Source organism: Anoplolepis gracilipes, chromosome 4 (assembly GCF_047496725.1).
Source record: "Anoplolepis gracilipes chromosome 4, ASM4749672v1, whole genome shotgun sequence".
NCBI classification, from domain to species: Eukaryota; Metazoa; Arthropoda; class Insecta; order Hymenoptera; family Formicidae; genus Anoplolepis; species Anoplolepis gracilipes.
Window position 1 is genome coordinate 9,871,505 of NC_132973.1, and position 18,999 is coordinate 9,890,503.

The 18,999-nt window shown below is 36.4% G+C and overlaps 1 protein-coding gene across 5 annotated transcripts in view; it reads left to right on the forward strand.

The window, feature by feature from the left end:
* LOC140664878 (irregular chiasm C-roughest protein) overlaps nucleotides 1-18,999 on the forward strand; it is a 136,213-nt gene that overhangs the window by 35,387 nt on the left and 81,827 nt on the right. For all 5 annotated transcript variants that reach the window (XM_072890471.1, XM_072890470.1, XM_072890467.1 and 2 more), the window contains one exon: nucleotides 3,087-3,146. In XM_072890471.1, the coding sequence (XP_072746572.1) occupies nucleotides 3,087-3,146 (60 nt within the window). The remainder of the gene's footprint in view (nucleotides 1-3,086; nucleotides 3,147-18,999) is intronic.

Genomic DNA, 18,999 nt, shown 5'->3' on the forward strand with positions numbered 1-18,999 from the left:
CTCTCTCTCTCTCTCTCTCTCTCTCTCTCTCTCTCTCTCTCTCGCGTCCCTTTCGAAGAAAATGATAAGAGCGAACCTCACCGATTCGCTTAACCCCTTTTACATGCGAAAAAGATGAAGCTGCGCGCGACTATATAACTATATCATACTGGGAATTCGAGGAAGGGCAAATATTCGGTGACAAAGACGATTTCGAGTGCGTATCTCAATATTTATTTTTATACCCCGATCGATAAGCCGGATTTTCGCATTTCCTGCACCACCACTGCAATCTAAGACGAAAATCCAGACAAAATACGGAAATACGAAATGTTCTATGTGTATAGGTTCTATGTATATATGTATATTTTGCGCATATTTGTATAAAAATGATGATATGCAGAACGTGCGATAGAGTAATATATATACATAGATATCACTCGGGATACGAACAAATAGGTGATAAATAAAAATAGATTCGAGATGGATAGAATGTGTGTGTTGACGAGTAATCCTATTCTTCGGATAGTAATCGCGAAAGGAACTCTTCCAGGGGGAATATACACTCGTATATTTTTATGGATGATTATACTTTTAAATAGCCGTACTCTTTTTAATAATGTAGAGAAAGACGCGGAGAAGGACCTTCCGTGTTCGTTCACCTTCCTTGATGTTACGGGAATAATTTAACGCGACCTCGCCGTCGTCTCTCGTTATTGACGTGCCACTAACGCGGTAATGGATTCTTACTTAATGATGAGACCCGCTCGGATTTCTGCCAACACAACCTATCGAAATGGCGGAATAGTTCGGCATCCCTGTACATCAATCCTCCCGCATCGAGAATTTCCACGATGCCTGATGTTACCTTCACTAGAACACCTCATTTACGCTGGAAACGTTTAGGATAGAGTTCGTGTAATTCGATCTTTCCTTCTACTTTTTCGTGAAAAAAAAAATCAAGATTATATCTCGTACTCTCTTAAACTGAAACAGTGAAAATGTCACTGATGAAGTAATGATACAAAGTTTCACTCAAGATCAATGAAGACACTCACTGTGCTTCTCTGTTTTACATCTCTTACTTATATGTATATGTATATATTTATGAATATAGCATAATTATAATAAGACCTTGTGCAGAAAAATCAATAATACACATAATTGTGTTAATTAAGTTATAATTTTTAAAGCTTTTTCTATTTATTGGAGTGTTATTATTTTTTTTTTTTTTTTTTATAAAAATTCCCTCACACGTATATCTGGAATGAAACACGTGTAACTAGTATTCAAAATTTAGAATTATACATATGCAAATATTATATTTTTTTACTCTTACGATAAACTCGTTTATATTTGGAAAGAAAAATATAAACAAGAGATATCCTTTTGGTCACAAAAGCTCGAATATTTCTTTTATAAAATATAAAGTATGTTCATCATTTTTAATTCTGGCCGCACGTTTCAATTTTCGTTTCTCCTCTGTCTACATTTTAGCTATCTTCTAAGGAGAGACTGCTAACTTAGGCTCACTTAACTCTGACTCGTCGGTCCCAGTGAGGTAGCTCTAGTCTTTTTAGCTTAGCAGAACTTGCGTATCATGTGTCAAGCACAAAAATCCAAGGCATACGTTGCGGTAAAAGCTAATGCTACATTTACTTGAGCTTTGACTACACGCGAGACAGTCTCGATTTAGCCTTCGTCTTTCTTTCTCGTCTGGTGAACGTAGATATTCGTCCAGACAAAACATTGGCGTCGCAAAATCCTTTCATAGTACTCTCGTCTGATCGAGACTCCACTTTAAACAACTTCCTTCATACAATACAACTATAATTGAACCATCATTTATTTTAAATAAATATTTTATTCAGAATAAATAATATGACTTATTAAATAATAGTCGTGTCGAATAAATTTAGTTCAAAATATATTTTATACATATGTTCCGTCATGTATATAAAATTAGTTTTATGTATACATATAAAACTATATTTTTTCTATTTTACGAATCAACTAATTTATATATAACATGATTTTAATAAAAGATATTTATAATTTTTATATAGGAAAGTCAATATCTTTTTGTCTCTCTCTCTCTCTCTCTCTCACTCTTTCTCTCATCCATAGTTTGGCAAAAGTAATTTTTAATTTGAATATAATCTGTTTATCAATTTTTCAGTAGATTGATAAAATTATGCAATAATTGTGTGCATGTGTGATTTTCGTAATAACGTACGAAACCTTAGATGTGTAATTATCGTATTCGGCGCCAATGTTGAGAATTTCAACCATGATGTCTCGCTAAAAATATACATGCTTCTGCACCCGTCTGGATTGCAAGGTCATCGATCTTAATGTGTGGACAGGTCAATTTTTATTTTGTAAAAAAATTTTAGTTACTGCTGTTATCATTTTTTAGATAAAATCTAGGCGAGTGATAAAAACCAGTATTGTCTGGAAAAAACCGACAAAAATTGGTCTGTTCTATTAAAAATATTAAAATAAATAGAAAACCTTTTTATCGATATTCGTCAATTGAGAGAGTTTTTAATTTAAGCTTTATCCAAAATAAAATCCGTAATAGATTAGGAGTCGACAAATCGAAAAGTTTTTAATTCTATTACTATTACATTTTTCTTATTAAACTAAAAAATGTATTTATTAGTTAAAAGAAAAATATCTTTTTGCATAAAGATACGTTAAATATGTTTTAGTGTTACATCTTATTTTTATAATTTTTGCCAATTTCCATTGGATTAAATCAGACAGGGCGGTAAAAAGGGAAATTTATCATGATATTTTCCACTCATTGGACTTTTCCGGCCAACCCTAGTTGTTATGCAGTAATTAAATAATGTTACCGTCACACACAATTTTTTTACACCATATCATCTAGTTCTCTAATCGCACATTTCGTCGATTCTTGTAGGACGGACAGAATATGCTAGATTTTCAGTTTCTAAAATGCGAAAGAGCAAAATGAATAAACCGAGCGTGTCGGAAATATGACAATGTATTTTTACACTTTCAAATGTACTTTTAAGAATTGAAAATTAAAAATGTTTTCAAAGCTATTTTGATAGAAACAAATTCTTCTTTTTTTATAGATTATCAGCGAATTTCTCACATCCGCCCATCGGTACAAAGCCATTCTGCAAAACAAACAGGTAAGAAGCATGTTGATTCAGTTTAACAATCGCCCCACCCGGTCCTTAAACGAGAATAATCAAGCTGTACAAGCTGTATATATATATATATATATATATATATATATATATATATATATATACATGTACGATTTAATTTACATGAGAAATATTTCTACATTTGCGCACATAATTCACGGACAAGAGTACGAGTCTCGTGTTCTTACGGAACGATTGCGAGGATCGTATTATAGTCGCGAGAAAGCGACACGCGTCTCTATTCTGAAATAGCTTATGAGTACGATTTCAGTCGACCAAATGTAGTCCCCGGAATAATAGCTAGATGCAGCACGGGGAGTTCGCCGAATACACTTTAACCAGATTACATACGCTCCGGATTGCGAGAACCGTGCCGTTTTATGTGTACACGCACGCGCTATAATTAGAGAAATACTCCCTTTCCCCTTCCTCCCCCCCCCCCCCAAGTAAGCCGCTTTACTTCTTATCCGCAGTGATTCTCGGCAAATTATTGGATTTTGCGAAAGGACTTTTACACTAGTAACAATAATACCTTATTACTTAATTAATTTATGTATCGTGACGGTATATTGATTTATTTATTCAACAGTTTATAACTGGATTTAAATAATAATTTATGTCTTCTCTAATTGATTAAACGTTTAATGAAATAAATTAAGAAGTGATTAATGAATATGATTTTGTAATAAGAAATATTAAATTATTTCGTAATCTGAATTATATTATAAGCGCAACGTATAAATTTAGCAATACTATCGTCATCGTGTTGATAACAAATTTTTAATGCACCCAGATAGAGAGAAAGGAAACGCTGTGCTAAAATATCGGTGAAATATTGAATCCGAAGAAACGAAGAATCTGAGAAAAATCCGGTTCCAACATTAATGGTATTCTTACGCATTACGTGCGTGTACGCTCGTCCACGAATGAAGACGATTCGTTTCGTATCATCGATACCCTCGTGGTATTTATCCTACGCTCATCTTCATACATTGTACTCTTTACGAGCAGTCGATCATAAATTTTTCGGAGTGCGCCGTGAATGCCTCTGGTGAAGGGCTATTCCACCAGCCTGGAGAGCCTATAACGATCGAGTTACTCTCCCGTGCGTGTCAAGTAACTGCGTACATTATGATTCCCTATCGGCGTCTCTCATCAATCGAAGGACGCGGTATCGAGATGTGCGCGAATTGCAAATGAATGCGATGATAATATATATATAGGATGAAATTAAGTAACGATCTTTCTAACTCTTTTATGGTTGCATTAAACGTCGGATACTGAGGAGCGATAAAAGGTAAACGGAAACGCGAGAGCAATACCTTATTTACCTATGAAAAAAGTCAATGGAGAGAAGAGAGAGACCGTCACGATGTGTAAATCAATTCTCCCTCTCCCTAGAGCGTTACGTGAATAAAGTTGAGAAATAGATTTGAGTAGAATATCTCTAGAGGAGATAGGTGCGCGCGCTCCTTCGACGTTAAATTTTTCTCAGAATACTGGAGCAAATTCTCTCTCCCTTTCCGCCGAAGATAAAACGAGAGTCGACTCGAAAGTGGCGAGGGGAGCCCGCGCTAGTAGTGTGGCGCAGTTTTTTAAGGAGATGAATAAATGAGTGCGACGACCTCGCAAAGTAACTCGAGCAGGGTCTTCCTCTGAACCAGTCGCCTACAGGCGATTTCTGTCACCGTTTCTTCTTGCCTGCCGTCCGCGTTACGCTACATCAAATATTTCACGACAAATCCGAGACATCGATCCGCTAAACAGACAGCTTTTGACATCATATTTGGTACGATGGAATGATGCACATGATCGCATCCCATCGCGAGAAATTGTTGAAAAACGAACGGTCCTTCCGATACTGTTTCGCGCATTAGACTTTTTTCTCTCTCTTTTTTGTTTCCCGATGGAAAGTAAAACGGAAATGTGTATGTACAACAAGTGACCCCCTCTTCTCCCTGTAAGGGAATCCGCTCGTAACTTTGCTCGTAACCTTCCCTCCGAGGTCATGATGTTCGCTTTCCTTTTTCCACGATCAGTCCAGACATATTCGGGAAATCGATATTGCAGGAAGCCAATATAGACACGTTCGTCCAACAGTTAAACCAGTTCTTACCGGGTAATGTTGGTTCGTTCATTCAACAGGCTGAGGAGAGCCCTGGGCTAGTCCCGCGCCAGCGGCTTTGGTTCATTGATTTTTACTAGCTTTTCTTCAGGATGAGGCACGCGAGGAAAACGAGCGTGTGCGCCCGTTTTGTTCATTGTGTAACGCAATCATATATTCCGCTCGCCTCTGGCAGAAGTAAACAAAAAAAAGAAACAAATAGTCCGAGTAAAATAAATTAGATTGACTGACTGATGAAATTTTCGACGTAATGTTAGAAATTTTAACTCTATATTTTCAAAAATAGAGGAAATGCTTTACAGGAAAAATGGATACGTTTAATTTTATGTGTCATAACTTTATACGTTTGAATATTTTGGCCTTATAGCTCTAAAAAATACAATGCATTGAGTCTTACTTTTATTTCGTGTTTTGTCCGTTCGGAAAGATATATATATATATATATATATATATATATATATATATATATATATATATATATATATGTATATATATATATTTTTTTTTTTTCCTATTCTCTATTTTTATAATTTCCACTCAATCAATCACTTTTCGATGCACGGTTAACCGCCGAATGTCAAACTGTCAATACGAAATTCATCACTGAGCCGAATTTGCACACACGATTCACACGGTTGGCAATCAATCAATATTGCAAAAAAGACGATAATGATACTTAAAACATTTCAGTCTCATTTTGTAGTGGTAAGCGTGACAAATTCGCGAAAAATTCATTTTTTATTTCTCGTGTAATTTAACCCGGCGTTAGGCGCAATATTTTTCCTTTATTTTTTTTTTGGTTCTTAAAACAACTTTGTCTCAACATTATGTTAATATATCAAGCATTAAAATATGTCAAAAACAGTAAAGAACAAATTCGTAAATATTACAATAGATAAAAAAATCGCAGTGTGTAGTAATATGGTTTAAAATAATATCTATTAGATATTGCGCCTAACGAAGGGTTAAAATCTCTAACGCTAAAAGAATAATCCGAAATTAACAAGAAATATCATTATTTAAAATGGAGCAATTTTAATAATAAATAAATACGAAGACAACTCAATTTTAAATAACAAGATGTGTGTACAACTGCTAATGTTATCCTTTTTATTATATTAATTCATTAGTAAATCAAATAAATTACCATAAAATATTTAAAAAATAAGAATATAATACATCCATATAATTTTTAACTTGTGTCTAAATTTTATTATGTTTAAAGTTTAAATATTACATTGTGGATATTATTCAGCGAATATAGCTAATGTTAGAGAAACACATATGTCACAGATTTAGAACATTAATAAAAAATTTACGAGTTAGAGAGAGAGACACATATTGATTTATATTATAACAGAGAAAATTATGTCACAAACTAATGTAATAAACGTTCATTTGACATAACTTATAAATGACACGTAAAAGCTGCAAACACAAATAGGTAGATTATGAGATTACTATGTATACATAAAACAAATCTAACAAAAACCTGTATTCAATTAGAAATCATTGTATCGATCATTCATACTTAAATACAATATATCGTGAAAAATGGGCTAATTCCATTTACAATAGCACGATGTAAGCTCCCGATATATTTCATGGAAAATTGGAAAATACAAGGATGCAGAATTTATTCAAAAAAAAAAAAGAGAGAGAGAGAGAGAGAGAGAGAGAGAGAGAGAGAGAGAGAGAGAGAGAGAGAGAGAGACATAGAGGGGGGAGGGGGGGCAGAGGACAAGAATAAAGTAAGTGTATAATTTACAAGACTTGAAATATGGAATGGTGTCCCTGAGACGATTTTACAAATTACGAATTTATCCTTCAATTTGCCTGTTGTCGGATTTTCTCGAAATCATGGTGGGCCGAGTTACGTTCACACCTGCCCGGTCGTGGGATCAGGAATCGCGAAACGCAGGAACCTGCAGTGAAGTGGAGGCGACTGGAGAAAGATAGCGCACGCGCTATGCTATTTTAGGGGGTTAAATAAATAAACGCGCCGACCTCTCATGATCCGGTTGAGAATGGCCTTCGGCCAGTCCTGTTTCAGCGGCGGTTTCTGCCCATTGATTTTTGTCCGTTTTCCGTCCGCGTTGGGTGAAACGACACGCCATTACACCAGTATGGCAATTACGCGACTACGTTAAGCATTTACTACGTCGGCTTTATTATCATAGCCAGCGCGCTTTTGCTTCGCACACATACTCACACGTAACGAGCATAACGGCAGTGGTACGCGAGAGTGGACCATTACAAATTCATACTTCCAATATTGTCACAACCATGCCAGATTTTATTTCGAGACTTTAATCATTCATTTACGGAATTACAAATACAAACGTTAGCCTTTCCAGAGAGATGTATCTCGACAATCGTTTATCTTTTACCTCGTGAACCGCAAATTCTCTCGTTCTCTGTCAGCTTCTTCGTCTTGTTGATCTCCTTTATTTGCATCGGATCATCTTTCCGATTCACGAGCCGGATTTATCAATGTTTCAAAGCATCGAAACTCACGATACAGTTGAAGTATTATGGTTATAAATATACAAACAGATCTACAAATAGTCGTCGCGTTTTATTTAGATAGAAACATACATATAAAAAGAATTTTATATAATCATTTTAATCTACTAGTGTACTAAACATGACCTCAGATTACTTTAGTTTTTATCAAATCTTGACTATTATAACAGTTTATCTCTATGTATAGAGTTTTGCTTTTAATTTCTGATTTTAAATATACAACAACACTAGAATCAAACATTTAAAAAATGATGATTTATTTCGTCTAGCATAACGACATCTAATTATTACGACGTTTCTCTCAATGTAGTATGTAATAGCAATTCTGTTTCTCCCACAGCTATTATATTTCTTATATATAAATAAAATATAACAAATTCTGTCGAGCAAAATGGAAATTTTAGAGGGTTATACGTATTTCTATTCCTACAGGGCAACAGGATTTGCTAGCATTGTTTTCGGCAGTCTAGCTTTATGAAACTATAACTCTCAAATCGAAAGTTATGTAAAAGGATTTTAGAAAAAATATTGAAAACGTTTTTCGACAATTATAGGTATATTATACAAAAGTTTTATTTTATGATATATTTTCACTATACGTGAGAGAGAAATCAGTTTTAGAAATCACTTTTATATTGCATAACTAGCTCCATATTATATATATATATATATGAATGGTATGCTGCACAAGAATGAATAGTAAAATTAAAAAAAAAAAGAAAAGAAATGAATTATGCACATATTGCGAGGTGTCGGACACATAAAACTTTGCATTTAAAAGTTAATTTACTCGAAATTACCACTTGGTAAGTAATTTTTGCATAACACGGTCCGTTAAATCCGTTACAAATACTTGGTAAAAGTTGCAATCACTTCACGGGACGAATAATATGTAAATTTATATAACCTATATCTATAACTAAATAACACACCTTCGCGCAGCCTGATAACGATGAGGTGGCATAGAGGTAGCGAGCGTAGAAATTTTCAATGCTAATTTTCAACATAGCCCTCTGTTTCGCGGTCGTTGCCACGTCGGCAAAACCGTATTCCCGGACATTGTGCAAGTGCAAGTGATCCTTCCTCCGTCTCTACGTTCAATTAAGAAGCAAAACAACATGCGAATATCGGCTTTGTATTCCTGATTAACAGATTCCCCTCGATTTTCTCTCCTCTGCGATTCAAGCTTGTGTATTAATAAACACATCGAATCTGGGTCGAACGGAAACATCGGCCGATCGAAAAACCTCTGTCCGTCATTCGCGTGCGCTGGCAATTTTTGTTTTACTGATATTAGCAATTTTCAACATGGATGGCTGACTTTGGAGAGAGCGAGAGAAAGAGAGAGAAAGAGTAAGCCGCAAAGCAGATTACCCCGGGGCCAGAATCTTTTTACTTTTCTTCTCTCTTTTTTACCCTCGTTCTTTTTTTTAATTTGTACGCCGCTGTGTAACATTGTAGTTCATGTAGACGTGCCATGTTCCTTGCGGCGGAAAATCTTTCAAGGAAAACCGAGACGTGCCGAGAGAAGCGAGGACTAAAATTAGCAGAAGAAAATCGCGAATGTTTCGCTTAAGCGTGACCGACAATACGTTTTAAAGAAAAAAAAAAAAAAAAATAAGAAAAATAAAAAAATAAAATGTAAGAGAGCTTACTTGACGTCTTTCGTAAAACATGCAACCGAAAGGAATTAGGTTCTCGATTGTACTGTTGCAATTTTGTTAAAGAACAGGAATGGGGATGCGTACGTATGAAAATATAAACGTTAAAATAGAAGAAAGGGGGGAGAGAGAGAGAGAGAGAGAGAGAGAGAGAGAGAGAGAGAGAGAGACTGTGTCCCCTCACGCGCGATATTACGTCAATCGGATTATTATCGTGATAAAAACAAAACTCCTTTTGCAGGCAGTTTCTGTTCGATGCCCGTTTGTCCGTAAAGCTCCGTGATATAAAAATATTTCAACACCGTACTGAATTAAATCGACTGTAAGTAATTACACTGCCAGGGATAGCTAGAACGCAATTCTCTGCAAGAGGTAGGTATTATTTCGCTGATAAGACCACTTTATTTTTGTTCCTGCCGCTCTTATTTGTACACTCTCGTTCGCGACGGATCATTTTTTTATCTATAATTACATACTTCTCGTCATCGACACTTTTTCCCGTTATGCGTATGTACATCATGCAAGTTTAATTGACACAAAAATAAAAATAAACGTCTGGAAAAAAAAAAAAAAAAAAAAAAAAAAAAATAACATTCGTCGCACCCAAGAATATAGAGAACAGAGTTGTAAAAATCTTGATCCATTTGAATAGATAGCAAGATTTTCCAAGAGGTTCTCTCAAGGAAAGGTTATTCAAACGAGCACAGTTGATATGTGAAATGCATGTCGTCCTAAAAGAATGTTCCTTTCACGAAAGAGCGTAGAATTTTCCATAGCAGGGAGAGAGCTCCTCTTGCGCGCAGCGCGAAGGAGGTCACGTCATTACTGTTATCAGCGGTGCTGCGGTGAAGCAACCGTCTATCAAATTTACGCATCCGTCCTTACCTGACTGTGTTCCGCTATTACAGCAAACGATGTATTCAAAGGAACTAAACGAGTTACATTTCCGGCCTCGCGATATTTGAAACATTTCGCGGCGCACGTGGTTCATTAAATAGAGTATCTCTAGTCTGCCATCACGTGGTATGTTTTACCGCCACGACAGAGGGGAGGGTGAACCAACGAGGCGGCTAAAGTTAAAAGGAGAACAGGATCAAGAATAGCATTTGCGATAGGAGGGGAAACGAGAGAGAAGAGAAAGAAAGATAGATAGATAGAGAGAGAGAGTGAGAGAGAGAGAGAGAGAAAGAGAGTATTCGCGGCGTTCGTGCAAACGCGCTAGCGCCTAGAGCGCTATAACGTTTTCTAGGGTAGGAGAAATGGTGGTGGCGGTGCTGTGTCGAACGAGGGATGGTCGGAGGGACGGAAGGGGTAATAGGAGACCGGGTGAAAGGTGGGGTTGCCGCTCGATACCACTGCGGCACGGCCAAAGTCGAAGCTATACCACCGAATCCCTCCGCTCCGCGCTCTCTCGTCCCCCCCTCTCTTTCTCTCTCTCTCTCGCCGTTCCCCCACCCCTTCTGTTTTCTCGCTCGCTCCTACATAACCCTGTTACTCCCGTCCGCCTTGCTTCCTCCCTCGTCTCCTGGTACGTGCGCACTATAGCAAACGGCCTACAGCCTTTGCCCGGTATCTACCCCCGAAATCTACCCGAGAGCGACCCTCTAACTCCGCCGTCTCTCCTCTCACGCGCTCATCCAACCTATCCCTCAGGATCCCTCGAGGGGGATCTACCGACTGCGCGGCTCTTTAAACAACGAGACACCTTTCCCTCGACTACGTCTCAATTCTCGCCCGGAAGAAGCCCCCGATCCGTCGCATCGTTTTTCCAGGCTAGTTGAGTCGCGCGCGCGCGCGCGCGCAACGATGATCGGCCGGTTCTCTCGACCTACCTGTTTCTCATCCCTATCTCGTCATCCGACGCCTATATTCTTCCTTCTCTCTCGCCTCACGATTTCCGCACCCTGACCTTTCTACCTCCATCCATCGGCGAGATCGATCTCCGTTAGACCTATAAAAGAATGAATCCATTATGAACAATCGCGCCCCTTGCCGTATTTGTGTCGGATAAATTTATGTAAGTTAAAGGAGAGATATGAAATGGATCGCAAAATTGATCCGTGAATTATTTTATAGTAGAAAAATTAGATAGATAATTTCTGTCAACTAATATTCTTGGACACGTCCTACACCTACAGACAATCTTTTCCTTGGTGGTAAAACAATTTTACTAAGAGCTATGATATTATATATAAGTATCAATTTATTTAATTAAATTACTTTCCTTCTGTGAGGCAAAGCCCAGTGTTATGGATAAATTTTAATTTAGTCCTTTAGTCTCTTACAATTAGTCTCCCTTTCTATATAGAAAGACGGGACTAATCCACTATATTATATTTTTGAATTTACATGAGCATTGCAGAAATTAACTCTATTTTTTTAACGTTAATTACAATTTTCGCGTTTCGAGTAAACTGTTAAAAATAAATTTTACTATGCTTGTAAATTTTTACAAATATTTGTTAAAGTGTATATTTAATATCAGTAATAATCTTTTAAATATTTTTAATTAATTTTCTAGAAAGAGAATGAAAAATAAATGCTTAATCTATATATAAAGTACATTAAAAAATATTATTTCTGTCAATATGATCGATTTGTTGATCAATTGATAAAATTTTCTTTAAGAAACAAGGGAGGTTTGTCGGAGAAATCCTGTTGTAAAACATCGAGAGAATATGCACGAAACTTCTCGTACGACCTGTCTACCCACTCATCTCTTGATCGGTTTCGTTCCGGAGTGTATGCTACTCTCGGATCGAATCTCCCGATGCAAATTAAGTATAGTCTCCATGGTGTTACCGTATTAAATTGAATATGTTAAGCACGGCGGCAGCTGTGTATCAAAGTCCCATGGCGAAGTACGTCGCGCCGCAATATTTGGCCCTCAGGGTAGCGAACGTTGTTTTCTTACATGAGGCGGGAAATGCTATGATCGTATACACGTTGCACCTTATTTCTATTACACGACGGAAAATATAAAATATGGCAAGCACCTATGTTGAATTATCTTACGACACGTTTGGACAAATACGAGTACAATGTTGAATTAATAATGATAATAGAAAAGTACATTTCGCAGTTTTATATAAAGTATAAATAGCGATGTGTCCCATCAGAGAGAAAAGTTACTTGTTTCATATTTTATGAAACTGCACATCTGATGTAATTGAACAATGTGGTAGATTAAAAGTCTTGATTCATTTTGAATTTAATTTAGGAAACTTTTAGTCTGAACGAGCTTGACAAAGTGCAATATTAAGGTCATGTAGCCATAAAACGTGAGCGCACACTTGCCAGCTCCTGACATCCTAGAGTGGCGGCCCATGTGTCAAGGTACTATGTAGATCTAGATTTTGAAGTCGTTAGATTTAGATAAAAGCGTATGGTGAAATACATTCGAGTGGTAAATCAATTTTCTTACTAATAGAAATAACATCGAGAGAGAGAGAGAGAGAGAGAGAGAGAGAGAGACTGAGTTTATTTCTCGATATTTTTAGATTACATCGAATACAAATTTGTTCGCTATCCTAGTTGGTGTGTTAAATTGACTGTGCTAAGCACGCCCCAGCTGTAAAGTACAAATCCCTAACAGAGTATAATAACTAGCAATATTTAACCCTCCGAGGTACACCGAGTCTTGCATTCTTACACGAAGTACTAAACGCGATGCTTACAAAGCTCTAGATTATAATCCAAGATTTGCATGGAAAACTTCATGATCGTGCGAAAAAAGTATGTAAATTAATACACTTTGAGAGAAAGAGATCGGCGATTACGCTCGGAAGAGGACAAAGTGCAAGAACCTGATATAATCCGGCGCAATTAACTAGCGACAGAACTTTTTCCTTATCTATTAACGTCATGCATAAATGTCTTTATTACCGCAATATGTCGCTCTCTCTCTCTCTCTCTCTCTCTCTCTCTCTCTCTCTCTCTCTCTCTCTCTCTCTCTCTCTCTCGACATGCCCTATGGAGCTTACGTAGAACAATTGAGCGTTGCATTGCTGCAACAACGATAGATAATATCCGTCAATACGATATGGAGAAAATCCGATATAATAGAAAAGCGATAATAATAGATAAAGAATAGAATTTAATACGAGATTTAATAAAACGAAAGGAAATGGAAAAAAAAGAAAAAAAAACATAATTTTTTTTTAATAAGATAAAAGCAGAAGCGAATTTTGCAGCGCGTGTCTCTAGATACTTTTATTTTTGTAAACATGCGCGTTTGTAAATATTGTAGAACTACTTTTCTACCATATAACGTTGAAACTGTATCAAAATTATATTATGATTTTCGCGTTTCTGGACCACAAAATTTGCACTGAATTATATAAACACAGAACGTTATAGTCAGTAGCGTAACTAGGTGAACGCGTACACAGTGCAATCAGTACTCAAGTGCACTTTTCCTCCCTTAACACATATCTTTTTCAAAGCGTAGTGCAGGTTTATTAGGCATGAAAAAATAATCAGGTTTCTAGTGAATCAATAATCAAATGGTAAATAAATTAATAGATAAATTTGAAATTAGTTGAATAAGAGCATCTAAAAATAATATAAATCTTCTAATATTTTTCAAAAACTATTAAAAAATTATTATTTCGATATCTATTTTAATGGTTCTAAGAAGCTTATTGTTAGACATGTTCTTCGGTTGTGAGAGTGCAGTTTTGTTCTAGTTGCAGGGCATAGTTCATCGATTAATCGTAAGCTCGAATTTCTTTCTTAACGTCGTTACAACATCGTATCGCATAGCAATATTTATGCCAGCAAGAACTTGCAAGCGCGATACAAGAATCCGATACCGGTTAATATTTCTTTCATAAATCGTGTAAGTGTCGGGGAGATCTTAAACAACGTGAAAACATGACAGAGATGATCGGATGGAACGAAATATGTGGTGAATATAATATTCAGATTAAATAAGAGAAAATAATAAAGTACTTCCCCTCCCATGTTGAATGAAGAGAGATTAATAGTTTTTAGCAGTAGAAAATTGTAATGCAGGGTTCCGACGTTATGAGAACCGTGCTTCTTATAGACAATGCGAGTAAATATACGAAAAGATGTGAGAAAGATCCGTGGAAAAATATATCGCCTCTAATATTACTCTTTACTCTCTAATATTTACTTTTTTAATTTATTACACGACATTTTTATTTAGCAGACATCAAACGCTTCCCGTCCGGAAACTCAGCAATTTTTTATCACACGCGAACATGGCATAAAATAAATAATGCGAAATTTATTTCGAAAACGGAACGTCTAAAATAACGTTTTGATTATTATTGAATTTTTATTTTATCAACTAGTCGGAAATATTAATAGTAAAATATTAATAGTAAAACGTGATTGTATAGAGGTTTGACGAATTAAAAATTAACTATTTTAAAAGAATATTCTTAAAAAATGTAATATCAGTGTAATTCGAGCAAATCAATACGCAATAATAAAAAATTTAGGATATTTCTCGAAATATAGATATTTTATTATATGTTTGTGAAAATATTACTCATCTTATGAATATACAAAATCTGAAATATCTGAACGGTATATAAGGCTGCTTGGATAACGCGACGCATTATTCAACCTCATCCAACTTGCAGTCACTTACGAAAGCAGTTTCCATCGGCCATCATCGATAAATTCACTATGAGCAATTAATATCTCGTGATTCCCCCGTATTTCTCGCTAATCTACGGAAATGAGCCGTCTATACGGCTAGTAACACAAAGCGTGGACATTCGAACAATGCGAGGGACAAGAAAACAATGTTCAGCGATCGAGTACGGGAATGGGCGAAAACGGTAGTAAAATAATGGTGCATCCGTCTCCTCCCGTGTTTGGTTCCGGATTCATTTTTTTTTCCACCGTTACGCGAGAAAGCGAGTTTTTCCATATTTAAATTTCTGTCATCGAGATTTTTCAAATTTTTACAATTTGCATGTAAAATTCAAGGATTTTATTTAAAATTTTTGATATGCGAATTTTATATGCGCGTATTTTATTTTATTTTCTTATGATGGGTTTTATGGGAAAAGTTATGTACTTTATGATATTTCCCAAGAATATATGAATACACTAACAAGCGTAGTTATATCAATAAAAAGAATCAAGTATGATATAATCACGTTTAAAAGCATACGTTCAAGGATTAATGCCGGAAGGAAACTATATGGTTCCCATTAATAAATACATTTTTTTTTATACAGCAAATTAATCAACAGGTATTATCATTATCTAAATTAGTTTGCCCTATTATTTAGATGATTTTCATTTCGCGCATGATACTTTCTCCTTAATTATTCCGTACAAAGCGGATCTTGTCACGATTATGAACGCAGATATATGATACCGTATTAATTATATTAATTATAATTAAGGCATATTAAAATGCTTCCGTCAACGATGGATCTCTGACAAATGCATCTACGTTCTAAATTTTAAATTTATGTCATGCTGTCACATTTAAAACCATTTTATGATTCTACGTGACATATCGGATTGATAGAAGAAGAGCTCTATTATATTTTACAACATTATTTATTCAAAGAAATGAACAAAGAGTTAATTTAACGGACAAAAATGAAAAAGTATTGGTCTGTATTTTTTCAATTTTTTCCCTCTTTTTTTTGAAGAGTGCAATGTACGATTAATTATTAAGTAATAAGACTTGCAAATGATAGATAATGTCGGATCACGTGATGGCGATAATTATTAGAACGACGGAAATTTACGAAGCAGTCAATCGATCGTAGTCTTTGTAGAATCGTGGTCTTTCCACCTCGTACTGTAAATATTTCTCGTTGATTGCTATTGTTCGAGTTTGTTAGACTTGGACCGGAGGGGTTGTAGGTGAAAGAGACGCGAGAATGGTTGGAACACAGGGAAGAATACAGAACGATAAGTTTTTTTGATGAAACTTCCGTCGGGATGCCTGAGGGAGCGCAAGACCAAAGAATATTCTTGTCGATCTTTCGAACTGCGAAGAACGAGAAAGTTGCGCCGATACTGTCGTTATATTTTCTTCCATCTCTCCAGTTTCCACGATTCTCTCCTTACCTTCCGTCTCATTACCGAGCTGCGGGATATTGTTTCGTTAAGACATCGATGCGGAATATAAATCGCGATCGAAAGTCTGTATTCTCGTGTTAAACTCTTCTTGCGTCAGCTCCTCTCCTACTTTCATGCACGAGAGAGCGCTCCTTAGTTATAGGAACGAAGATTTCTTTCGACGAACGTGCCGAATAAAAGCAAAATGTACGAATCGTATGAATACGATGTGTGACACGTAGCAGCCATTGAGTGTAAAACGTCGGAACATAGTCGCGGTGTGAACTCGAGGTTGAATAGGATATTACATTTTTTTTTCTCCGGAAAGGATATATTTCCGCGGAAAAACCCGGTGTTTATATATATTAGATATACGTATATAATATGTGTGTGTGTGTGTGTGTGTGTGTGTGTGTGTGTGTGTTACATACGAGAGAAATGCAAAGGTAGCAACGAAGATTCTCGCAATTTGCATAATTTATTGAGTATCAGGGGAGGGGGGAGGGGAATCACTCGTTATATCATCCGCGAAAAATGAGAAAGCCGAGGAACGACAGGATGAAAAATCGTCGGTACACAGAATTACCTTTTCCCACACTTTTGGGGCCCGCAGAATCTCATATACACGCGGCTTTTTCTTGAAACTCATCCTACGTGGCAAATAGCACGGTACTTAAGAACATTAGCGATGCATGAGCTCAGCTTGGAGAAGATATTTAAATAAAGTTCGTATAACCCAGCAAACACACCGACAACGTAAACTGACGAGGTTAATCAATAACGTATTCTCAAGTTTTTGGCGAGAGAGATTCAAGAGTCCATTTCAAGAGAATCAGAAAGTATAGCTCGACTTTATTATTACGGAAATGCATTAAAAGTAGGAGGAAACTCTTGACGCGTCCGTTTTTCGAGAACAGGCAACTCAAATCGAATTCTCAGCTGGAGACCCGTCACTTTGCCCACGTGAAAGCGTACATCCCGGGAAGAATCGCATCGTTCTACTCACGCATCAAGTTCTTCGAGTCCCAATGTCTGTTATCTCTGTCGGATCAACAGCCAGCGAATCCAATCGTGTATGTCATACGACCTAATTTGCTGTCGCGCTCGCGGCAAACGGACCCGACCTCAATCGAAAATCGATCAAATTCAGCTCCACTGTCCCAACTTTTTTTCCAACAGCGTCGCGAAAACACATCTTGCCGCCGTCACGAGCGACCGCGCGACACATACACGTATTAAAAAAAAAAAAAAAAAAAAAAAAAAGACATATATTTGTCGCTTGAACCTCTGCTAAATTGCATGCCGAATAAAAAGTCGCGATTATCTCGAGCGAAAACGGATTTTTACGAGGAGACCTATTAGGGAGATTTTCAGTTGCGCTAAAAAACTCGCGCGACGAAAAAAATTAACAACGTTGACAGTGTCAAACGCGCGGTGTAACTCGCTGATGCAAAAAAAAAAAAAAAAAAAAAAATTTTTTTTAGTGCGTACGCGAATCCGGGTTAAAAGCAGGGTATATCGCTTGAACTTACACGAAGCAAGGAACGAGCAAATAAAAAAATGAAAAAGGGCAAAGCCAGCTTGGTCAAGAGGCAGAAACGGAGACGGCACTTTCGTAGTACTTAACTTATTCTAGCGAGCCTTTCGTGATTCGCTCGGAGAATGTTTCATAGCGGATTTGCAGAAAGAGAAACGGCGCAGTTTTGTACGACACGATTTAAGCGCCAAGGTTGCGTCTTGAAAAATATGGAACAAAAATCGATAAAGCAATAAACTGCGCACAATGTTTTCGAGAACGTGTATTAAAGTTTGAAACGTGTTGAGCTCGTCTGGTGAAATTTATATTAAAGATAGGTATGAAATGTGCCAAGTGTAGAAATAATAGATTTCTCTCGTCTTACGCGTCTGAAAATTTCAGAGATGACCGAGTTTGATAAAAAATTACGGAAAAAAAAAATCTAAAATGTAATTATATTGAAATATGTTACTATTTCATTTTCGCCATTTTCGTATAAGGGATACACTCGAAATCATTTTTTTCTTCAATTTCATCCGGCTTTCCATCTATTCTATTCGTATCATAAATCTATAGATTCATAGCTTTATAAACTCATAAATTCACGAAAATATAGATCAACAGCTTTACAGGTGCACGTTACAGATTCGTAGATAGAAGGCTAAAGCGAAAATACTTTGTATATTGCGTGTTAAATATAACAAAATATTTTGTATCAATTTATTGATTTTAATACACGTTTTCTACCGTTACTCGTTTCCCTCCGTACATTAGTCATAAATTAACAGGTACAAGTGGAAAATCGAGATATAAATTATAAGATGAAAAGTAAGAGTCGAGAACGTTAAGGATTAAGAATTGAAGGTTAAGGTTTAAGGATTAAGGACTAAAGGCTGAAGCTGAGATTTGAGAGTTGAAGGTTGAGACTTCAGGGCTGATGGATGA